Raw genomic sequence first — 24,393 nt, 5'->3', positions numbered from 1 at the left:
AGTTCATATAGGGATGTAGAAATACACAGGGTCCATACAGGGAAGCAGAAATGCACGGGGTTCATACAAGGAAGCAGAAATGCACGGGGCTCATACAGGGAAGCAGAAATGCACGGGGTTCTTACAGGGAAGCAGAACTTCACGGGGTTCATACGGAGAAGCAGAAATGCACGGGGTTCATACAGGGAAGCAGAAATGCACGGGGTTCATACAAGGAGGCAGAAATGCACAGGGTTCTTACAGGGAAACAGAAATTCACGGGGTTCATACAGAGAAGCAGAAATGCACAGGGCTCATACAGGGAAGCAGAAATGCACGGGATTCATACAGGGGAGCAGAAATGCACGGGATTCATACAGGGGAGCAGAAATGCACAGGGCTCATACAAAGAAGCAGAAATGCACAGGGCTCATACAGGGAAGCAGAAATGCACAGGGCTCATACAGGGAAGCAGAAATGCACGGGCTCATGCAGGGAAGCAGAAATGCATGGGGTTCATACAGGGAAGCAGAGATGCATGGGGTTCATGCAGGGAAGCAGAAATGCACGGGGGTCATACAGGGAAGCAGAAATGCATGGGGTTCATACAGGGAAGCAGAAATGCACGGGGTTTATACAGGGAAGTTTAAATGCACAGGGCTCACACAGGGAAGCAGAAATGCACAGGGCTCATACACGGAAGCAGAAATGCACAGGGCTCATACACGGAAGCAGAGATGCATGGAGTTCATACAGGGAAGCATAAATGCATGGAGTTCATACTGGGAAGCAGAAATGCACAGGGTTCATACAGGGAAACAGAAATGCACAGAGTTCATACAGGGAAGCAGAAATGCACGGGGCTCATGCACGGAATCCGAAATGCACGGAGTTCATACAGGGAAGCAGAACTGCACAGGGCTCATACATGGAAGCAGAAATGCATGGGGTTTTAACAATGGTCTTAATGACAGCATTCATTGCACAGCAGCATTGAGACAAAATCATGTCAGGAGGGACGTACAGGAGAAATAACACTATAGCATGTTCATTGTCATCCAGGAGAAATCGAGAAGAAAATGGATTTTGGCAGCGACCGCCAGATGAAATCTACACTTGTAGATTGGAGTGGAGTTTTCAATTAAACCATTAACCTGTCTAGGACCAAGGGTGTACCGATACGCCCTCTGCGTTTACGTTCACCATGATAACCGGGCCTGGAACGGAACAGGATGCCTGCTGAAATCAGTAGGTATCCCGTGCCAACACCTGGGGGCGTTTTCAAGTCAGACCAGCGATTTTCGGCGATTCCGGGTCGTATGGGTGTCCGGTGACCTGGAAAATAGTCATCGGGGCTGTCCAAGACAGCTACGATCACCCTGAAGGGATAGGAGTGAGGTGGCAGGGATGCCACCCCTCCTATCCCTGCTATTGGTCGGTCAGAAGCAAGCAACCAATAGCAGATCAGGGGGGGGGGGTGTTAAAGTTCAGTTCCCATTACAGTTCCCCCTCTCTGCCCAGATTACCGTGGGTGGGCAGAGAGGGGGAACTGTAATGTGAGCGGTGGCGGAGGTCCCTTACCAATTGCGGGCAACTATCCTCCTCTAGGTGTGGCGGGTGGCGATCCTGCTGGTGACGTGAGCCAGGAGGTTAGTAGTTGCCTAGCAACATCTGGAGGGCCACAGTTTGGCGACCACTGTGTAGTGGTCTCTAAATTTTAGCTCTCCAGATCTTGCAAAACTACAACTCCCAGCATGCCCAGACAGCCCCCAGGCGTTTGCACTGAATGCCTGCTGAATGATTTCAGCAGGCATCCCATTCACTGCCCGGTTACCGGTGGTGAACGGAAACGCTGAGGGTGTACCGAGTCCCCAGACGCAAGGGCGTACCTGTACGCCCTCTGTCCTAGACAGGTTATTGATTTAATCTAAAACTCCACTCGCAGAGTTCTGCAAGTGTAGATTTCATGTGGCGGCCGCCGCCAAAATCCGTTTTCTCCTCCTTCTCGATTTTTCCTGGATGACAATGTACATGCTACTGTGTTATTTCTCCTGTAAAAACCCTGTGCATCTCTGCTTCCCTGTATGAACTCCTGGCATTTATGCTTTTCTTTATGAACCCCGTGCATTTATGCTTTCCTTTATGAACCCCGTGCATTTATACTTTCCTGTATGAACCCCGTGCATTTATGCTACCCTGTATGGACACCGTTCATTTATGCTACCCTGTATGGACACCGTGCATTTCTGATTCCCTGTATGGACCCCTCGCACTTTTGCTTCCCTGTATGGACCCCGTGCATCTCTGCTTCCCTGTATGAACCCCGTGCATGTATGCTTTCCTGTATGAACCCTGTGCATTTATGCTACCCTGTATGAACCCCTTGCATTTCTGATTCCCTGTATGAACCCCGTGCATTTCTGCTTCCCTGTATGAACCCCGTGCATTTATGCTTCCCTGTATGAACCCAGTGCATTTATGCTTCCCTGTATGAACCCAGTGCATTTATGCTACCCTGTATTAACCCCGTGCATTTCTGCTTCCCTGTATGAACCCCGTGCATTTCTGCTTCCCTGTATGGACCCTGTGCATTTATGCTTCCCTGTATGAACCCCGTTCATTTATGCTTCCCTGAATGAACCCAGTGCATTTATGCTTCCCTGTATGAACCCCATGCATTTATGCTTCCCTGTATGAACCCCGTGCATTTATGCTTCCCTGTATGAACCCAGTGCATTTATGCTTTCCTGTATGAACCCCATGCATTTATGCTACCCTGTATGAACCCCGTGCATTTCTGCTTCCCTGTATGGACCCCTTGCATTTCTGCTTCCCTGTATGAACCCCGTGCAATTCTGGTTCCCTATTTGGACTAGGGATCGACCGATTATCGGTATGGCCGATATTATCGGCCGATAATCACGATTTTGGGCATTATCGGTATTGGCAATTACCTTGCCGATAATGCCCCGGCCCCCGCACCGCCCCCACCGCACCGCGACCGCCACCCCCCCCGACCCGCCGCACAGCACCCCCGACCCACCGCACCGCGTCGCACCCCCCACCGTGATGCTGGGCGGTATACCGGTATGGATTTTTGCCCATACCGCTATACCGGTCGGGCCCCTCCCCCACCCTCCGAGTCAATAAAAAAATTTAACTTTCCCGTAATGGGGGTGGTCCGGGCCATCCATCCTTCCTTCCTGTAGTGTCCGGGGGCGTTCCGGGTGAAGAGTGAACCGGTCCGGGCTGTCCTTCTTCTCCGGCGGTCATCTTCTCCACTCCGGGCAGGCTCCGGCCTAGTACACTGCATAGACGCCGCTACGCCGTGACGTCAGGTGCATCGCTGCGCACGGGCGTCACTGCGCAGCGGCGTCTATTCAGTGTACTAGGCCGTAGCCTGCCCGGAGTGGAGAACATGACCGCCGGAGAAGAAGGACAGCCCGGACCGGTTCACTCTTCATCCGGAATGCCCCCGGACACTACAGGAACGATGGATGGATGGCCCGGACCACCCTGACAGGTAGGGGGAGAGAAGCGGGTGGCGGCGGCGGCCTATGGCCCCGCAAAAGCCACTGCAGATCATTGATTTAAAGCGCCCGCTTTAAATCAATGATCTGCAGAGGTGTCGCAGGGGGTTAAATAGCCAATAACTTATACCGGAATATCGGTATAAGTTATCGGCTATCGGCCCTAACCTGCACCGATTATCGGTATCGGCCCTAAAAAAACGATATCGGTCGATCCCTAATTTGGACCCCGTGCATTTCTGCTTCCCTGTATGAACCCCATGCATTTCTGCTTCCCTGTATGGACCCCTTGCATTTCTGCTTCCCTGTATGAACCCCATGCATTTCTGCTTCCCTGTATGAACCCTGTGCATTTATGCTTACCTGTATGAACCCAGTGCATTTATGCTTCCTGGTATGAACCCAGTGCATTTATGCTTTCCTGTATGAACCCTGTGCATTTCTGCTTCCCTGTGCAAACCCCGTGCATTTCTGCTTCCCTGTACAAACCCCGTGCATTTCTGCTTCCCTGTATGAACCCCGTGCATTTCTGCTTCCCTGTATGAACCCCGTGCATTTCTACTTCCCTGTATGAACCCCGTGCATTTCTGCTTCCCTGTATGAACCCCGTGCATTTCTGCTTCCCTGTATGAACCCCATGCATTTCTGCTTCCCTGTATGAACCCCGTGCATTTCTGCTTCCCTGTACAAACCCCGTGCATTTCTGCTTCCCTGTATGAACCCCGTGCATTTATGCTTCCCTGTATGAATCCCTTGCATTTCTGCTGCCCTGTATGAACGCTGACATAGAAATGCACAGGGTTCATACAGTGATGTGCATGACCTGTACAAACCCCATTCATTTCTATGTCCTCTTTAAGGGGCTAATGAACACCCCATGAAAAAGCAGAAATCAGCTCGTGCAGTTTGTCCTCCCCCTTGCAGCCCAAGGAAACCTGCGTTATACACAGCACACTAATATAACTCAGCCCTGGTTGGGAAACACTGGTATACACACACAAAAGGGACTACAACTCCCAGCATGTGTCATTCAGGAGTCTTCAGTCTGTGGTATAACACCAGCAGCTGCCTCTGTAGTCTCCTGGGAGTTGTAGTTCACCAACACCTCTATTGTCTCAGTAGTCTCCTGGGGGGTTGTAGTTCACAACACCTCTATTGTCTCTCAGAAGTCTCCTGGAGGTTGTAGTTCACCACACCTCTACAGGGCATACACCAGTGTTTCCCAACCAGGGACACACATAACAGGGACTACAACTCCCAGCATGTGTCATTCAGGAGTCCCACCTTCACTCATAGAAATCATCCCCAGTCCGAGATTTATTCCCCAGCCCCTGCCATTTTTAAATCCCCATTCCGTGCACTTTGTCATCCTCTCGTTCAGTTAACACACACAGAGCTCAGGGAGGAGACGAGGGGGGCGTGTACGTGCTCTCTCCCCCTGCTCTGTCTTCGATCTGCCCTTCCCCCAGCTCTAGCTTCTGGTGAGAGCTGAGGGGAGGAGCAGACGCAAGTCTGGACCGGGTGCAAATTTCCACCTCACACTGGCACCGGGAGCTTGTGACGTCATAGCCTCGCTCCCTCATGACGTCATGCCCGCTCCCTCAATGCAAGTCTATGGGAGGGGGTGTGACAGCTATGACATCACAAGCTCTTGGCGCCAGCTCCAGTGTTCGGAACAGTTTCTTCCAAATGCTGAGCAGCAGAGTACCCCTTTAAGGTAAATGTCTCCTTTTTGAGGCTGCCCACCTCAGGACTCCAAATCTCATAAGTAGTTCATCACAGCCTCTCAGTGCAGACTTGGTTACACCTTAGTGAGGAAGGGACCCACTACCAAACTGCTTTTTATCCCATAAGAATCCAAGCCTGATAACAGGACTTAGAAAATTCCCTAGCAAGCTAAGTCTCGCCAGGGTTTTGAACTCCTTCCTGGATTCCCCATTGTCACGATCACACCCTATCGGTCCAGCCAAGACATTAGAGAGAGTGTGATGGTGCAAGGGTTAAAGCTGCCAGACCTCTGGGTATCCACTACAAGTCCCAGCAAGTCACCAAATTAACCCTGAGATAAACGTATTTCCACCAGAGCTGCCTTCAGAAAGGTGAGCTCATATATTTAGAGATCAAAGACCAGAGCTGATTAATTAAACATTTAATCTGATAAAAGGTATCACAATGCTGACTATATAAAAATACAGAAACAAATGACATTCAGGTATAAATATATATAAAAGAGTTTAGCAAGGCAAGTTCAGAAAACAAAAGATGAAGTTCTTACAGCATGATGGTATAGCCGTCCTTGTCAGTGAGAGTCCAGCTCTTGTCACTTTTTGGCACAGCCTTGAACACCAGTTGAGTCCAGCATTTTTAAATTTTATCTCTCCTTCTTTGGAGGGAAACTCTGTTCCCCCCCTCCCCTCTGATCCCACCAGGTGGGGCATCTCTCTTCCTGACCCCTTATCTGTTTGATTATATGACGAGACCAGGGTGCACGACTTCAAAGGAGAAACCAAACAGCCAGACCCCCAAATACTAAAATGCAATACACAAAAACACAGTCTGAATGACCCTCACCCCCAGTGTTAGTTTATACACAGATACAATTATAAAACACATGTATGTTTCCATAATCAGGCCTTGGGCCTGACACCCATATTTCACCCAGCTTTCCCTAGATGGGATGTGCACTTAAAAATATACCTTGGGGAAATATGTCAAACCCCACTAACTTTTCCTGTCACTGTCTCACATTGCATTACTGTGCATTTACAATGATTACACTGGTTTCCTCGGGACAAGCCCCACTAGTTCATTTGGAAAGGGGATTAACCACTTGGGACCACCCTCTATAAGCCAGAACAGAGTGTATATCCACAATAAGTAGTTCTTGCTCTGGTGGACTTGTTGTGACTATGTGTTATTTTATGCATTACTTTATGAGAATTTGTTCCATGTGATACATTTCCAGTGCAGTGGCTGCTGCCACATATCAGCCTATAAGATATTAAAAGCAATCCATTTTTTGTTTTACTTTAACTACTGATTTTTGGTCAGCACTACATTAAGCTATATAATAATAATTTTAGATTTGTTGTGATTTTAACTCACTTTTTTACACTACAGTTTTTTTATAATTAAATCATAAATTTGTTCACAATATTGAAGCCATATATAAGAATACAGGGGAAAAAATATGTCATGTGTTTTAGTTATTGCTTTCATTATGTTTTTATGGTTTCCAGTTTACAAAGTTTTAGCAAGTTGGGAAACAAATGTTATTTTCTTTTGTTTCATATGTTCAGTGGTGACTTTACTTTTGAAAATTGTATGAAATGAAATTTTTCTTTTTTTTTAGCCCAGGGTGGATTCTGAACACAACATGAGCCATTCAAGGGGATTGCCAGGATTGCCTCCTCTGCCTTCAGCACTGACAACAGAACCTTCAGAGCTCTATCAGGTATGTTGGGAGGGTGAAAGGACTCAATAAGGACAGGGGTGGGACTTAGGACCATATTTACCAGTAGACACTGAAGGTCTAGTGCAGTGGTTTCCAACCTGTGGACCTCCAGATGTTGCAAAACTACAACTCCCAGCATGCCCGGACAGCCTTTGGCTGTCCGGGCATGCTGGGAATTGTAGTTTTGCAACATCTGGAGGTCCGCAGGTTGGAGACCACTGGTCTAGTGTCTAAGGCAGTGCCCTCTGGGGTGTGGCACAGCTGATAGAAGAAAACATGCTTTTATTTTCAGTGTACTTCTCTGCATCCCACTGGAAGAGATTAAAAATTGTAGTAAAAATTGTGTTTTTCCAGTAGGGTAGGAGAATGAACGTGACAAGAAGGACGCTGAGAATGAGACCAGTGCGCCTCCCCTACAGGTTCCCCTTAAAGGGGTATTCCGCCACTAGACATCTTATCCCCTATCCAAAAGATAGGGGATAAGATGTCAGATCGCCGGGGTCCCGCTGCTGGGGACCCCGGGGATCGCTCCTGCAGCACCCCGCTATCATTACTGCGCAGAGCGAGATCGCTCTGCACGTAATGACGGGCAATACAGGGGCCGGAGCATCGTTACCTCACGGCTCCGCCCCTCGTGACGTCACGGCCCGCCCCCGTCAATACAAGTCTATGGGAAGGGGGCGTGGCGGTCGTCACGCCCCCTGCCATAGACTTGCATTAAGGGGACGGGCCGTGATGTCATGAGGGGCGGAGCCATGACGTCACGCTGCTCCGGCCCCTGTATAGCCCGTTATTACGCACAGAGCGAACTCGCTCTGTGCAGTAATGATGGCGGGGTGCCGCAGCGGCGATCCCCGGGGTCCCCAGCAGCGGGACCGCGGCGATCTAACATCTTATCCCCTATCCTTTGGATAGGGGATAAGATGCCAGGGGCGGAGTACCCCTTTAAGGGTATGTTTAGAGGTTCAGGTTTTTATTTGCCTTAATTGAATACAAAGCCAGGAATAATCTGAAAACATTCTCAATCATTTTTTTTTTCTCCATACATCTTCATTCATGATCTATTCCTGGCTTTCTATTTAATTGCAATTGAAAACCTGAATGTGTTAAAGGTGTACTGCAGCCAAAATTAACTTAGGACTCCATTCATTTCTATGGGATGGGAGCGCCGATAATGCCCTGGTGCTGGACTCGGGTCTCTGCAGAGCTCCCATAAAAATCAGTGGAGCACGGACTGTCTACCGCATGCATTTCTCATTTAGAGCGATGTCCCGAAGATCAGCTACTTATCCCCTATTCTTTGGATAGGCGATAAGTTAATTTTGGCTGCAGTACCCCTTTAAAGGGTTACTCCGCTACCCAGCATGTGGAACATTGAGTTCCGAACGCTGTGTGTGGGCTTCCGTGTTCAGACCCGCCCCCTAGTGTTGTCACGCCCCGTCATGTGACGTTACGTCCCGCCTCCTCAATGCAAGTCTATGGGAGGGGGTGTGACTACTGTCGCGCTCCCTTCCCATAGACTTTCATTGAGGGGGCAGGCCGTGATAATACGAGGGGGCAGGCATGAACACGGAAGCCTGCACCCAGCGTTCGGAACTCAATGTTCCGGACGCTGGGGAGCAGAGTAACCCTTTAACACACTCTTAAAGGAGTACACCAGTGGAAATTGTTTTTGTTTTTTTATAAATCAACTGGTGCCAAAAAGTTGAACTCCTTTGTAAATTATTTCTGTTTAAAAATCTTAACCCTTCCAATACTTTTCAGCTGCTGTATGCTACAGAGGAAGTTGTGTAGTTCTTTTCTGTCTGACCACAGTGCTCTCTGCTGACACCTCTGTCCTTGTCAGGAAATGTCTAGAGTAGGAGCAAATCCCCATAGCAAACCCCTCCGGCTCTGGACAGTTACTAACATGGACAGATGTGTCAGCAGAGAGTACTGTCAGACATAAAAGAACTATACTACTTTTTCTGTATCATAGCAGCTGATAAGTACTGGAAGGATTAAGATAAAAAGTAATTTACAAATCTGGACCTGATGAATGAGGGGGAGCCCTCAGAAAACGTGTTGTCCGCTACACTTCTGTATATATCTTTTATTGAAATAAAAGGTTTATAGAGAATTACAAATAAACCTTTGTACCTTTCATCTATATCGGTGAAGCGCTACGGCTACAAATCGGTTTTTTAGAAGACAGAAACCCTGGCCGGGGAATCCACACTTCTATCCACTTCTGCTCTGCAGCAGACCCATCAGTGACATGTAGCAGGGCTTTATTATGGTGGATTTACACTGACAGATTTTGTTTCAGCGACTGTCCTGTCCACCTAAGGATATTTGCAGAAATCCATGTGCTTGCCGACAAAACAACATTTAGAAAAATGAAACCGATTTTCAGTTGCAGAAATTTGGCACACGTGGGTTCATAGCCATTTGGAAAGAAAGTGTATAGTGATAGTATCAAACAACCTCAGTCCATCCGGCATTAGGAACGAATCCAAAAAGGAAGACATTATCATTCTGCAATCGGATTCCAGGTCTCATCTTTCTGAAGCCCTCTAAAAGTAGGACCCTGATTTTTTTCTACGGGCAACTTCTCCACTTTTCCCTTGTATCAGTTTGGAGTAATCTCCCCTAAATCAAACTCATTTCTGTAAAACTGACAAATCCAGCTTTTCTACATCTGCAAATACGTTACAGTCCAACTTTGGTACCATCTAATTTCCACAAAAACATGGGCGCTTTAAACAATGACCCTGATTGCTGGAAAGAGGCGAACACTATACAGCTCTCCTGAAAATGAGTTAAAATGCTGCGCTAAATTATTCATTGAGACTGAAGAGATGATTCACCTAGTAAAGCGAAGTGAAAAGCTATTGTTCTCTAGCACAACAGCACTCAGGATAGCGGCTGATGTGTATCATTAATGCATTACTAGAGCTGTTGCCAGAGATGGGGACTTAATAGCAATGCCATCACAGAATTTAAGTTATTCTCAAGGGATAGGTATCGACTGCATGACCAGAAATGTGAGCACAGCTGGAGTTAGCACGATACTAGCAGATAATCCCATAGGGAATGTGCAGATAAAAAGAATGAAAAATATGAAAACAGACTACATAGTCTAAATGAGTGTTGTCTATTTTTTTAAACAATTCAGAGTAGTTTGTGGAAAATAAAGCTTTTGTTACATTTAGCTTTGCTAGTGTACTGGAACAGTAAATGTAGAAACTGCACACTTACACACACACACACACACCTGAACTGTGGTGTGCATAGACACTGGCTCCAGAGCAAACATCCAAATGCTTTTTATGCTAGCAATGCATGTCCCCAAGAAGAGAACTCTTAAAGGGGTCTTTAAAGGGCTGCGGCACCCCAGTCATCCAAAGCACGGAGGAAACTTCGCTCCGTGCCGGATGACTGGTGATGCGGGGCGGAGGCTCGTGTCACGGTCACACCCTGCTTGTGACATCACGGCCACGCCCCCTCAATGCAAGTCTATAGGCAGGGGCATGGCGACTGTCACTCCCCCTCCCTTAGACTTGCATTGAGGGGGCGTGGTCATGATATTACGAGTAAGGCGTGGCCGTGACATCACAAGCCTCCGTCACTGCACCGATGCTCTAAACGAAAGACGGGAGCAGCAGGGAAATCGTTGTGGTCCCCAGCGGCGGGAACCCTGCGATCAGACATCTTATCCCCTATCCTTTGCATAGGGGATAAAATGTCTAGGGGCGGAGTACCCCCTTTAACAGTTTCCTTTTATTAGGAATGGGACCCAGGATTGTGCCCCTCTCTCCAGGGACACCATAGCAGCATGTTCTGTCTCAATATGCACACATTAATTTGACTCCATAATATTATCTTCAGTGAAAAAGCTATGGCTAAATTTGTGTCCCAGGAGATCAGCTGTTTTATCCCCTCCTCATAACCCTGAATCAGACCTGTCTCTGTCTTTAAGGCAACTGGCAGCATCAGAAGCCCTCCACCACGTTGTCTCCAATAGGAGACCAATCATTCTAGCTCAGCCCATTAAGAAAAACTAGAAGAAAATTAACGTCTGGAAGGCTAGGGTCATTCCATGGCTTTATATTGTGCTAAATACACACTCAATATGGGGAAGACAATGGCTCTCATTTACTATTGTAAACCTTACTTGTTTTTTCCAGTTGTGCAGCCAAATGTGGGGGTTCCAGTTGTGCAGCCAAATGTGGGGCAGTGCCCCAGAATTTGTGTCTGTGCTAGAATTTGTGGTGCAGTGCGCCAAAATAAACCTTCAAACCTGTCAAACAAAAAAGGGACATGGTCTGCTAGAAAGGGGCATGGTTTCACAACTTGACCTATTTACTATCTTGCTCTGTCTGAGTGTTTCTTTAGAAGAAAGTCAGCTGAAAGAGTTGTAAAACAGGAGAAATCTGCTATGTGGAGGGAATTTGTGGAGCTGGAGTGACTTGTGTGAGTACTTACATTTGCACATAGAGGGATCACTGATTGAATTTTAGACAGCCTTTTCACTTTTATTTTTCTCTACTCTGCCTCTAGGGGGATGGGTAGATTTGTCACAGGTGCTTAAATCTTAGTATGGGACTCAGTTCTAAGCTTGCTCTGTGAGTGTTGCTTTTGAAGAGAGGCAGCTGAAAGAGAGTTGTAAAACTGGAATTTGAAAGCAGGAGTAAGTGAGTGTTACTTTCCTTACACTGTAGGGACTTTAAACTCACAAGGTCTACTGAGAATTTAATTGTATTTACTGTCTGTTTTTGGCTGCTAATGTGTGAAATCCCCATAACTAGATGGTTTCCATGTTGGAAAATGCAGTCCGGTGTACATCTTGCGCGTTGTATGCAATCCTTGAACAGCCGTTTGAGGGTGCATATTGTTGTGCGAGTTGTTAATTTGGAAGCCCAGATCCTGGATCCAGAGGTGCAACTGGCAAAACTGAGCAAGTACTCTCTGGGGTAGAGGTGGGGGAGGATATTGGGACGGAGGTGGAGGACAGACAGGCAGCTAGCTGGGTTACGGTTAGAAAACGGGGTAGAGGGAAAATGTCAGGGAGGCTAGTCCTGAACTTTCAGAGCTAGCAGTACTGCAGTAAGATACTCTTACTTAAGCCTCTGACCGCCAGGGGGTGTCTGCTCCAGTAAAAAGGGAAGAAGGAGTACAGGGCAGGCCAGACAGGTACTGGTAGTGGGGGACTCTATTATTAGGGGGACAGACAGGGCAATCTGTCACAAAGACTGGAATCGCCAAACAGTGTGTTGTCTACCTGGCGCTCAAATTCGGCACATACCGGATTGGGTTGACAGGTTGCTGGGTGGGGCTGGAGAAGACCCAGCGGTCATGGTACATATCGGCATCAATGACAAAGAGGTAGGTGTAGGTGGAGTGTTCTTAAAAATGATTTCAGGGACTTAGGCCGCAAGCTTAAGGCAAGGACCTCCAAGGTGATATTTACTGAAATACTACCAGTACCACGAGCCACACCAGAGAGGCAGCGGGAGATCAAGGAGGTAAACAAGTGGGTCAGAAACTAGTGTAAGAAGGAGGGGTTTTGGGTTTATGGAGAACTGGGCCAACTTCTCTGTCGGATACCAGCTCTACCGTAGGGACGGGCTGCACCTCAATGAGGAGGGTGCAGCTGTGCTTGGGGAGAAGATGGCTAGAAGGATGGAAGAGTGTTTAAAATAGGGACTGGGGAGGGGGAGGGAACCTATAACATAGAGGGGAAAGATAGTGTAAATAGAGGGGGGACTTATTAATGTATCTGGGGGAGGAACGGAGGGAGGGGTTAGAATAGTTAACGGAGATAGGCTTCATAGGAAAAATATATATACACCATTGAATTGCATGTTGGTTTTCACCAGAGCCCGCTGCAAAGCGGGATGGACTTGCAGCGGCCGGCGGCACCCAGGTTGCTACCCCTGGTACTATCCGTCCACACAGGTTGCCAGATGTAACTTGGCACAGATGGTATAGCGTAGTTAGGACGAAGCACAGGTCAGAAGGCAGGCGGCAAAGAAGTGTAATCGTCTCACAGGCAAAAGGTCAGGAGGCAGGCGGCAAAGGAGCAAGGTCAGGTCACAGGCACAAGTTCAGGAGGCAGGCGGCAAAGGAGCAAGCTCAGGTCACAGGCTGGAGGTCAGGAACACTAATATGGCACACACAAAGTAACGCTTTCTCTAAGGCACTTTGCACGATGATCTGGCACCATGATAGAGAGGTGCCAGACTTATATAGAGTCTGCCCAGCAGGCAACCAATTATGGGCGTACTGGCCTTTCAAATCTAGAAGCACGCCCTAAGGAAAGGGGATGCACGTGCCGACAGAAGCAGCATAGAGAGTCTCGGAGCCGCTGCAGGAATGGATAGAACGGCCAGAGAATTGCCCCTAGCAATGCCCAGGACACGCGTGCGGGAGTCCCGGGACCACCCATGTACTACATGCAGGAAAATTTATACGTTTAAAATTGAGGGCTAATTTTTTGCGCCGTGATGTGATGTTTTTAGCGGTACCATATTTGTATTGATTGGACTTTTTGATCGCTTTTTATCCTTTTTTTCATGATATAAAAAGTGAGCAAAAATTCGCTATTTTGGACTTTGGAACTTTTTTGCGCGCACACCATTGACCGTGCAGTTTAATTAACAATATATTTTTAGAATTTGGACATTTCCACACGCGGCGATACCACATATGTTTATTTTTTTCACTTTTTTTTTTGCAGTGTTATATCTCCCATAGCACATATAACACTGCACACACTGATCTTTTACATTGATCAATGGTTTCTCATAGGAAACCATTGATCAATGATTCTGCCACTTGACTGCTCATGCCTGGATGTCAGGCACTGAGCAGTCATTCGGCGATCGGACACCAGGAGGCAGGTAAGGGGACCCTCCTGCTGTCTTACAGCTGTTCGGAACGCAGCGATTTTGCTGCGGTGATCCCGAACAGCCCCCTGAGCTAACCCGCGACGTTCAACTTCAACACCGCTTCTAAAGGGATAATAGACTGCGGCACCGCGATTAGTGCCGTGCTATTAGCCACTGGTCCTTGCCGTTGTTAGAGGCCGGGCCCGACACGCTGTGGAACTGCGTTATAGAACAGGAGTGGACTCAGGACGTACAGGTATGCCCTGTGTCCTTAAGGACCAAGCATTTTTCCGTGTTTGCACTTTCATTTTTTCCTCCTTACTTTTAAAAATCATAACCCTTTCAATTTTGCACCTAAGAATCCATATGATGGCTTATTTTTTGCACCACCAATTCTACTTTGTAATGAGATCAGTGATTTTACCCAAAAATCTAGAGCAAAACCAAAAAATAAAAATACATTGTGCGACAAAATTGAAGAAAAAACATCATTTTGTAACTTTTGGGGGCTTCAGTTTCTATGCAGTAAATTTTTCGGTAAAATTGACACCTCATCTTTATTCCGTAGGTCCATACGATTAAAATGATACCCTACTTATATAGGTTTGAATTTGTCTTACTTCTGGAAAAAATCATAACTACATTTTAAAAAATTACGAAATATATGGTAACCTTCTGACCCCTATAACATAAAAAAATTTCCACGTATGGGGTGGTATGAGGGCTATTTTTTTGCGTTGTGATCTGAAATTTTTAGCAGTACCATTTTTGTATTGATCTGACTTTTTGATCGCTTTTTATTAATATTTTCATGATATAAAAAGTGACCCAAAATACGCTATTTTGGATTTTTTTTACGTGTATGCCATTGACCGTGCAGTTTAATTAACTTTATATTTTGATAGTTCGGACATATACATATGCGGCAATACCACATATGTTTATTTTTATTTACACTGGGGTTTTTTTTAAATGGGAAAAGGAGGATGATTCAAACTTTTAAGGTAAACTCCCCAGTTCAGGTCACCTGTCTAACCCAGGAAGAAGTACCGCACACAAAAAATCTAAATAGACAAATCACCAGGCCCAGATGGCATTCACCACCGTGTTCTAAATGTATTAAGTAATGTAATACTCAGGGACTCTATAGTGACAGGGACTGGCGCATAGCAAATGTGGTGCCAATATTTAAAAAGGGGTCAAAAGGTGACCTCGGGAATTATAGGCCTGTTAGTTTAACCTCCATTGTATGTAAATTATTTGGGGTTTTTCTAAGGGATGCTATTTTGGACTATCTTGATAAAAATAAATGTATGACTCCATATCGGCATGGCTTTATGAGGGATCGGTCCTGTCAAACTAACCTGATCAGCTTTTATGAGGAGGTGAGCTCCAGACTGGACTAGGGGGAATCGCTGGATGTCGTATATCTGGATTTTTCCAAAGCATTTGATACGGTGCCACATAAAAGATTGGCGCATAAAATGAGAAGGATCGGGCTGGAGGACAATGTGTGTAAGTGGGTAAGTAACTGGCTCAGTGATAGGAAACAGAGGGTGATTATTAATGGTACTTATTCTAATTGGGTGACCGTTACTAGTTGGGTACCCCAGGGGTCAATCTTGGGTCCTGTTCTGTTTAATGTATTCATTAATGACCTTGTAGAGGGGTTGAATAGTAAAGTAGCAATCTTTGCAGATGATACTAAACTCTGTAAAGCGGTAAACACTATAGAGGACAGTGCACTGTTACAAATGGATCTGGGTAGGTTGGAGGTTTGGGCTGGGAAGTGGCAGATGAGGTTCAACACTGATAAATGTAAGGTAATGCACATGGGGAAGAAAAATCCGGGCTGGGATTATGTATTAAATGGGAGAACACTTGGGGCGACTGATGTGGAAAAGGACTTGGGAGTCTTAGTTAATAGTAAATTTAGCTGTAGTGACCAGTGTCGGGCAGCTGCTGCCAAGGCTAATAAAATCATGGGGTGCATCAATAGGGGCATAGATGCCCACGACAAGGAAATAATTCTACCGCTGTAAAAATCACTAGTCAGACCACACATAGAATACTGTGTACAGTACTGGGCACCAGTGTACAAGAAAGATATAGTGGAGCTGGAGAGGGTTCAAAGATGGGGAACCAGAGTAATACGGGGAATGCGAGGACTACAGTACCCAGAAATATTATCAGAATTAGGGTTATTTAGTTTAGAAAAAGAAGGCTTAGGGGCGACCTAATAACTATGTATAAATATATCAGAGGGCAGTACAGAGATCTCTCCCATGATCTGTTTATACCCAGGACAGTATCAATAACAAGGGGGCATCCTCTGCGTTGAGGAAAGACGGTTTCTACACCAGCACAGACGGGGGTTCTTTACTGTAAGAGCAGTGAGACTATGGAACACTCTGTCAGAGGAGGTGGTCATGGTGAACTCTGTAAAAGAGTTCAAAAGGGGTCTGGATGCATTTTTGGAGAGTAATAACATTACAGGTAATGTATACAAGGTTTATAGGGACAGAACGTTGATCCAGGGATTTATTCTGATGCCATATTTGGAGTCGGGAAGGAATTTTTACCTCTAGTATGAGGGCTTTTGCCTTCCTCTGGATCAACTCAGTAGGGAGTCATTAGGACTATGGTCTTTTTTCAACCTTATGAACTATGTTACTATCGAATTCTCAGAAAATCCTGTGAATAAATAGTTGGGAATTTCGACCAAGAAAAAACTGGTCAGAAACTTTTCCCGAATTGTAATACTGTGAATCCCCATAGTAAATAGAGAGTCATGTCAAAAAACAACATTCCACACTAATAAAAACCCAATAAGTGCATTGGATAGCTTCTGCAATGGTTATCTAAACTGATACATATTTTTCTCAGATATCTAAGCTTTTTTTTTTTTTTTTTTTCAATATACTTTCAGAATTTGTATTCTGTCTTACAGCATGACGTTTACACAGCATCACATACATTACTAATAAAACATAAACTTTATATTGCAGTCTTTTTGATATACTATACATTCATACATTCATTATGTGTGTATACCAGTGATAAAGGTGTCTCTAATTGCTGTGTATATTTGAGAGGGGTGGTTCATGTCACGCAGTAGCTCTTTGTTGCGTATTTTTTGGGTTATATACCGTAAGTTCATTAGACCAGCATCACTCGCCATATGCAGCAAAGACTTTACAGTGGAGAGGCTCCAGTACAGACACTATACAATGTTCAACTGTAAATGTTTTTTTTTTGTATCTGACCCTTTGCTTCAATTAATGCCAAAAAACATGTAAGTATAAAAAACATCTAATGGCACCAGTTCTTACCCCAACATGATGCTTGACTATATGTTTCTCACCAATCACAAATCCAGATAATTATAGTTTCATATGCTTTACCTGTCACTATAAGGCTAGATTTACACAGTGTTTTTTTCAGGTGTATTTCATTTGTAAAAATGCATCCGCATTTTTACCATTAATGTGCTGTATAAATGAGAAAGTGGTTGTCTGTGCAGACAATATAAAAAATTACAGACACATTTTTTTTCGAGCTGCAAAAATTAAGTGATAAATCCTGGCAACTGAGCTTAGATCTGGCACCAATCTGGTATATATATATATATATATATATATATATATATATATATATGTATAAAATTTGTTTTTTTTGTCCTTGAATTCAACTTATTTACTTACCTTGGTTCTAGTTCATATGTATTATACTGTAATTGTATAAGCCTAGTTCTGGTAAGATGTATTTATTGTACTTGGTTTTGGCTCAGTTTTTTTGTAATGAGCTTTGTTCTGGTACTGTATTTATTTATGGAGCTTAGCTCTGGTACAGTTTCATAACAGTGCTTCTTCCAGTACACATTATAATAAACTGTGTGTGACGATAATACCTGATGTTCACATAAAGATCTTTAAAGAGGACCTGTCAGCAAGAAGTCAGTGGTGTGAAATAAACCCATGGCAACATAGGAATAGTCTATCAGCCAGATATATACACCTATATTTAATATGTAAATGAGGCTTATGTGTCCAGACACAGTCCCCAGCATGGCTAGAGACCAAAGATAGCCAGGCCATCTTCTCTCATTCACCACCTTCATACCCCCTCTTTGAGTGACAGCCATTAGGCTGCAAGCCAGTAGGCGGTAAAGAAGAGGAAATTGACTGGCAAACCCTGGGCTATTACCATGCTGGGAAACGCCTGGGCACTTGAGCTTTTTTCTTGCATATTAACAAAAAGGCCTATATATGGCACTGGAATGGACTATGGACCTAAAAAAAGGTGTGCCCAGAATTATGATGACTTGCCCTGCATAGCCATAGTTACACCCTGGTATTCCTGCTCACAGGCCAATTTTAATGGATGAGTGTAATGTAGTGAGTGCATGTAGATAGGTAAGTAATTTATCTGCATGTCAGTAATATACTGCAGATTTTATGTACATGGTGGGCCATTTATATGGATACACCTTAATAAAATGGAACTGGTTGGTGATATTAACTTCCTGTTTGGGGCACATTAGTATATGTGAGGGGGGAAACTTTTCAAGATGGGTGGTGACCATGGTGGCCATTTTGAAGTCGGCCATTTTGAATCCAACTTTAGTTTTTTCAATAGGAAGAGGGTCATGTGACACATCTTGGGAATTTCACAAGAAAAACAATGATGTGCTTGGTTTTAAAGTAACTTTATTCTTTCATTTGTTATTTACAAGTTTCTGACCACTTATAAAATGTGTTCAATGTGCTGCCCATTGTGTTGGATTGTCAATGCAACCCTCTTCTCCCACTCTTCACACACTGATAGCAACATCGCAGGAGAAATGCTGGCACAGGCTTCCAGTAGCCGTAGTTTCAGGTGCTGAACATCTCGTATCTTCACAGAATAGGCAATTGCCTTCAGATGACCCCAAAGATAAAAGTCTAAGGGAGTCAGATCGGGAGACCTTGGGGGCCATTCAACTGGCCCACGATGACCAATCCACTTTCCAGGAAACTGTTCATCTAGGAATGCTCGGTCCTGACACCCATAATGTGGTGGTGCACCATCTTGCTGGAAAAACTAAGGGAATGTGCCAGCTTCAGGGCATAAAGAGGGAAACACTTCATCATGTAGCAATTTCGCATATCCAGTGGCCTTGAGGTTTCCATTGATGAAGAATGGCCCCACAATATTTGTACCCCATATACTACACCATACCATCAATTTATGTGTTCCAACAGTCTTGGAGGGATCTATCCAATGTGGGTTAGTGTCAGACCAATAGCGGTGGTTTTGTTTGTTAACTTCACCATTCACATAAAAGTTTGGCTCATCACTGAACAAAATCTTCTGCGTAAAATGAGGGTCCTGTTCCAATTTTTGTTTTGCCCATTCTGCAGCACCTGAAACTATGGATACTGGAAGCCTGTGCTAGCATTTCTCCTGCGGTGTTGCTATCAGTGTGTGAAGAGTGGGAGAAGAGGGTTGCATTGACATCTTGAAAAGTTTCCCCCCTCACATATACTAATGTGCCACAAACAGGAAGTTAATATCACCAACCATTCCCATTTTATTAAGGTGTATCCATATAAATGGCCCACCCTGTAGTATATGATCAGAATTTTTATAAATCCTATACACATATATTAAACATTTTCTTTATTAACCAATGGTGTGGGCTCAGGCAACACTTTTCTGGTAGAGTTTGCATGTCAACAATTTTAGTTCTAATTTAACCCCTTAAGGACCAAGGACGTACCGGTACGTCCTTGGTCCTGCTCTCCTGATATAATGCGGGGTTACACAGTAACCCCGCGTCATATCACGGCCGCGCGGCTAAAAGTGAAAGTGAAAGTTGCCGGCAAGCTCAGTCGGGCTGTTTGGGATAGCCGCGGCTAATCGCGGCATCCCGAACAGCTTACAGGACAGCGGGAGGGCCCCTACCTGCCTCCTCGCTGTCCGATCGCCGAATGACTGCTCAGTGCCTGAGATCCAGGCATGAGCAGTCATGCGGCAGAATCGTCGATCACTGGTTTCCTATGAGAAACCAGTGATCAATGATAAAGATCAGTGTGTGCAGTGTTATAGGTCCCTATGGGACCTATAACACTGCAAAAAAAAAGTGGAAAAAAAAGTGAATAAAGATCATTTAACTCCTCCCCTATTAAAAGTTTGAATCAACCCCCTTTTCCAATAAAAAATCAATCAATCAATAAGTCCTATCAATGCAAAAATGGTACCGTTAAAAACTTCAGATCACGGCGCAAAAAATGAGCCCTCATACCGCCCCATACACGGAAAAATAAAAAAGTTATAGGGGTCAGAAGATGACAATTTTAAACGTATTAATTTTCCTGCATGTAGTTATGATTTTTTCCAGAAGTCCGACAAAATCAAACCTATATAAGTAGGGTATCATTTTAATCGTATGGACCTACAGAATAATGATAAGGTGTCATTTTTACCGAAAAATGTACTACGTAGAAACGGAAGCCCCCAAAAGTTACAAAACGGCGTTTTTTTTTTCAATTTTGTCGCACAATGATTTTTTTTTCCGTTTCACCGTAGATTTTTAGGCAAAATGATTGACGTCATTACAAAGTAGAATTGGTGGCGCAAAAAATAAGCCATCATATGGATTTTTAGGTGCAAAATTGAAAGAGTTATGATTTTTTAAAGGCAAGGAGCAAAAAACGAAAATGCAAAAACGGAAAAACCCCCGGTCCTTAAGGGGTTAATGGAGACCAAATGTAAATCATAAAAATTGTAAAGTATGTTAGAAAATGGCATAACTTTTTATTTATGTAAAACCCATTTCAGATGAATCACCGTATACTGTCTAATAGAGTGCTTTGTTCCATTTCAACTAAAATTCACAATTGGGCACATTCCCGCCTACCAATAGATGTTGTTTAGAAGCCAGTCCCTTGATACTCAATGATTTAAAGCTCTCCCCTCCAACAGAACCCAACTCCCACGCACACTCATGAGGCTGAGAAACTAGGGATTTGAGGTTTTCTTTGCCTCAAAACAACTTTCCTTTTATATAGCAGAACACTTTAACTAGAGTGTCTTCAAAGTTGGGATTTCAGCGCTGACATTGCTGGTCTCATATTCACTGACTTGCTGCTATCTACTACTTATTACCACTATTACGTGAACGAGAAGGCAATGACTTGTATGCTATGAAATACTCATCCTTAACACTAACATTGTACAGCAGGATGGTCTTTGGTATGGGAGTTGAAAGTTACTTTTTTCTAAATTGGTCTCTGGAGGATAGTGAGAGAACTGGAGGAAGTTAAATCAAAGGGAAAAGTAAACCATATTGTATTTTGTACAGATGTATTGTTTCTTAGACCACATGGTGGCTTTAGACTGTAATGCTTTGATCAATACTCTCCTCCTACCTTTTGGTGCCCGATTGAAAAAGTATAAAAAAAAAGTTTATGGCTGACATTTATCATTGTCTTTAGACAGTTATTTGTGTCCTTTTTTGTGCCTTTTGGTTTACACATTTCTGCTGATTTTGAGTTGCAATCCACTGATTTTGGCAATACACATGATATGGAAGGGTTTTATGAACTGCACCTTTTTTGTGAAAATTCGCAAAATAGGCGCAAAGCCACTGAAAAGTCTCTAAAACTACACCAGCCCAGACTTAGCTTAGCTTTTTTGTGAAGAGAGAAATTTCAGAAGATGTGACCTGCACAAAATGTATCAAATGCTCTGTGACCATTTAATAAATGTGGTGCTCCTACACATTACCAGCACACAAAAAGGTGTAGAAAAATGCTTCACTTACTCCTACAATGATAAATTCCGGCCAATGTGCTTTGTGTGACCTACGGGTCATAAATGTACAATAATCACTTGTAATTCATAACACAACAAAGCTACCTTCCCTTCCCGTAGTAGCGACTCAGACCCTCCAGCGGTTCCGGTGAAAAAACAGGCACTCTTACACGGGGCGGCACTAGCCATGGCTGCCGCATGCATCCCTTAATTGCAGTTGGCACCTGGACTTTAAGAGATGCACACAGCAGCCACGGCCAGTACTGCCACGTGTAAGAGCGCCTTCTTCGGAGCTATACCAGGCAAACAAAGAAAAGGCTGCAGCCCTCCATTCAAATAGGTAATTGTGGAGGTGATGGGAGCTCATTTCTTAAAGTCATGTCAAACCAATAAAAAAAAAAGTTAAGCTGCCTGACTATAGTAGAGTCAAGAATTGTCCTCCCTATTGTGAAGCTGTCACCAGAGAATGGCATTTTCTTATCTCCAGTTAAACAGCGTTTTGGTATCAGCTGTATCTTGGGTAGAACTATTGTTTTTGTTGTCATTGATATAACAATGATGTTAGATTTTGTTTCTGTCCTATGATCTTACCATGACTTCCTAAACAACCTTCACAGATTTTGCTTATGAGCAAACAAAAGTAGTTAATTTATCGAGACATTGCATCTTTATACTGAATTTGCTTTTGGACCCACACGATCTAAAATGACTTTTTCTGTTTATCTTGTTTACACAGATTTAAAGGGTATATGTCACCTAGATTGTTTTTTTTCCAATTAGAGCCAGATATGAACACATTCTTTTTTCTAATGTGTTTTTAATTTCTGATTGTATTTTTTGCACATTTTTTTATGGGGGCTGTCATATTACCCAAGCTGGTATTACCAACAGTTAGAGATATGCGGCATAACCTATAGACATAGACAACAAAGGACATGATTTGGAAACATTACTGGGCATTCTCTGTGACCTTTTTCAGAGGTCATTTCACAGGGAGGGAGAGGCTGAGCTTAATTTAATATGAGTGGTGTGTGTAAACTGGTGTCACCTTTCACTGTTATCCTGTCTATGATAAAAAGGGCACTGGTGGGAAACGGTTTGAACAGAAAGTTTTAGCTTTGTTTTAGGCCCAGTGCGGCTTCAGGATTTTTTTTTAAAAATGATTAGAAAAAACATAAACAACAATTCTTAAAAACTATGATAAAAAACAAATGTTTTTTTTTCTGATTAGTCATTCCCTTTAATACTGTGGTGTTGTACTGCTTTTGCAGCACCCAGTGGTCTGACAGGGCATATGTATTACAGTCATAACAGCAGCATGTTTTTAATTCCCAGGAAGCCTGCATTTATAGGCAGCCAACACTAGGTCCCTGCTTTAGATTTTTCTTTTTGCATATAGGGAATTGTGCCACATTTACAGGGCAAGAAAATGAACTTATGTATTATTGTTGTGGAAAAAAAATTGCTATCTGGGCTAACAGCCACAGCATCTGCAGAAACAGGCAAATAAGCAGATGCCTAATATTAAGCAAAATTGATAGGGGTTTTGAGGAATGAATCATACACATATTACAGTAAGACATACATGTACAGATTATCATCAGATACCCAGTGTTAGGTATGTTCATGTGTATTTGGGGACCCCACTCCCCTCTTTTTTTGTATGAAGAACTACATGACATACACACCTATGGCTGCCACAATTTAATATGGTATTTACATGAAAGTTGAAGGTACTTGATGGCCTATCCTCATGATAGGCCATCAATAACCCAGCAATATATGACCTGTGGAGTGCAACACTTGGCACCTGTACCAATTAGTTGTTTGGCAGTGCCGTGACACCCAGATGTACACAGTAAATGAAGATGGAAACACATGGCTCGGATTATAGTGTAAAGGCCGTGCCAGGTTACTGCAGCTTAGCTTTAACTAAAGTGAATAGGAGCTGAGGTGCAGAAAATTGACATGGCCCATACACAGTGTTTGGAATTGGGGATTCCGGCTCCATTCAGTGTGTGCATCTGGGTTCTGCAGCGCTGCAAAACAGCTGATCTCCACCAAACACATATTTCGATGAGCTATACTGAGGACAGGCCAATAATCACTATGTCCCAGAAAACCCCTTTAGGGTGTATTCACAGGTACAGTATCCTGCGCATATTTGAATCTGTATTCAGTCATTTCGTTTTCTTGAAATCTGCAGCATCCGTATGTGCAGGATACTGTATGTGTAAATACACCCTTTGGGTCAGTTTGCACATCCTTAGTTTTTGCTGCTGATTTACCGCAGCAGCGAACCTGCATCAAAAATAAGGAATGGGGAGCTGACCCCTAGGCTAAGAACACACGCTGCAGATTTTTTGCAGCAGAAAATAATCCAAAGGCAAAAGTGGATCCAACTGGAAGGGAAAATCTTAAGGAAGGTATTATACTTCTTCCTTCCAGCTGTATCCACTCCCTTTAGCTCATTTTCTGCTTAAAAAAATTTGCAGCATATCTGCAGCGTGTGGCCCTACCTTTAAGCTAAATGTCACATGATGTGACCGCTAAGAACAGGCCGTGGGCAGCAGTTTGCAGGTATTTTTACTGTGTAGTGCAGAATATTTCCTGGTAAATGAGTGACTTATATGTTAGAAATTACACAGGCTATCAAATGTAGGGTAGTTGTTTAAAGCAACAATGACCATTTAGGGAGTGTTCAGACTTACAGGATCCTGTGCAGATTTGATGCACAGGATTTGTAACTGCAGATTAGAAG

General features: G+C 44.1%; 1 protein-coding gene across 3 annotated transcripts in view; it reads left to right on the top strand.

Annotated features, from left to right (window-relative positions):
- The window catches only part of DNAH3 (dynein axonemal heavy chain 3), a 536,740-nt gene that overhangs the window by 74,702 nt on the left and 437,645 nt on the right, over window positions 1-24,393 (top strand). For all 3 annotated transcript variants that reach the window (XM_056535450.1, XM_056535451.1, XM_056535449.1), the window contains exon 2: window positions 6,862-6,963. In XM_056535450.1, coding sequence (XP_056391425.1) covers window positions 6,862-6,963 — 102 coding nt within the window. The remainder of the gene's footprint in view (window positions 1-6,861; window positions 6,964-24,393) is intronic.

The sequence above is a fragment of the Hyla sarda genome, chromosome 8 (assembly GCF_029499605.1).
Source record: "Hyla sarda isolate aHylSar1 chromosome 8, aHylSar1.hap1, whole genome shotgun sequence".
Classification (NCBI taxonomy): Eukaryota; Metazoa; Chordata; class Amphibia; order Anura; family Hylidae; genus Hyla; species Hyla sarda.
Note: the sequence above shows the minus strand (reverse complement) of the source record. Positions and strands in the feature narration are given on the sequence as shown.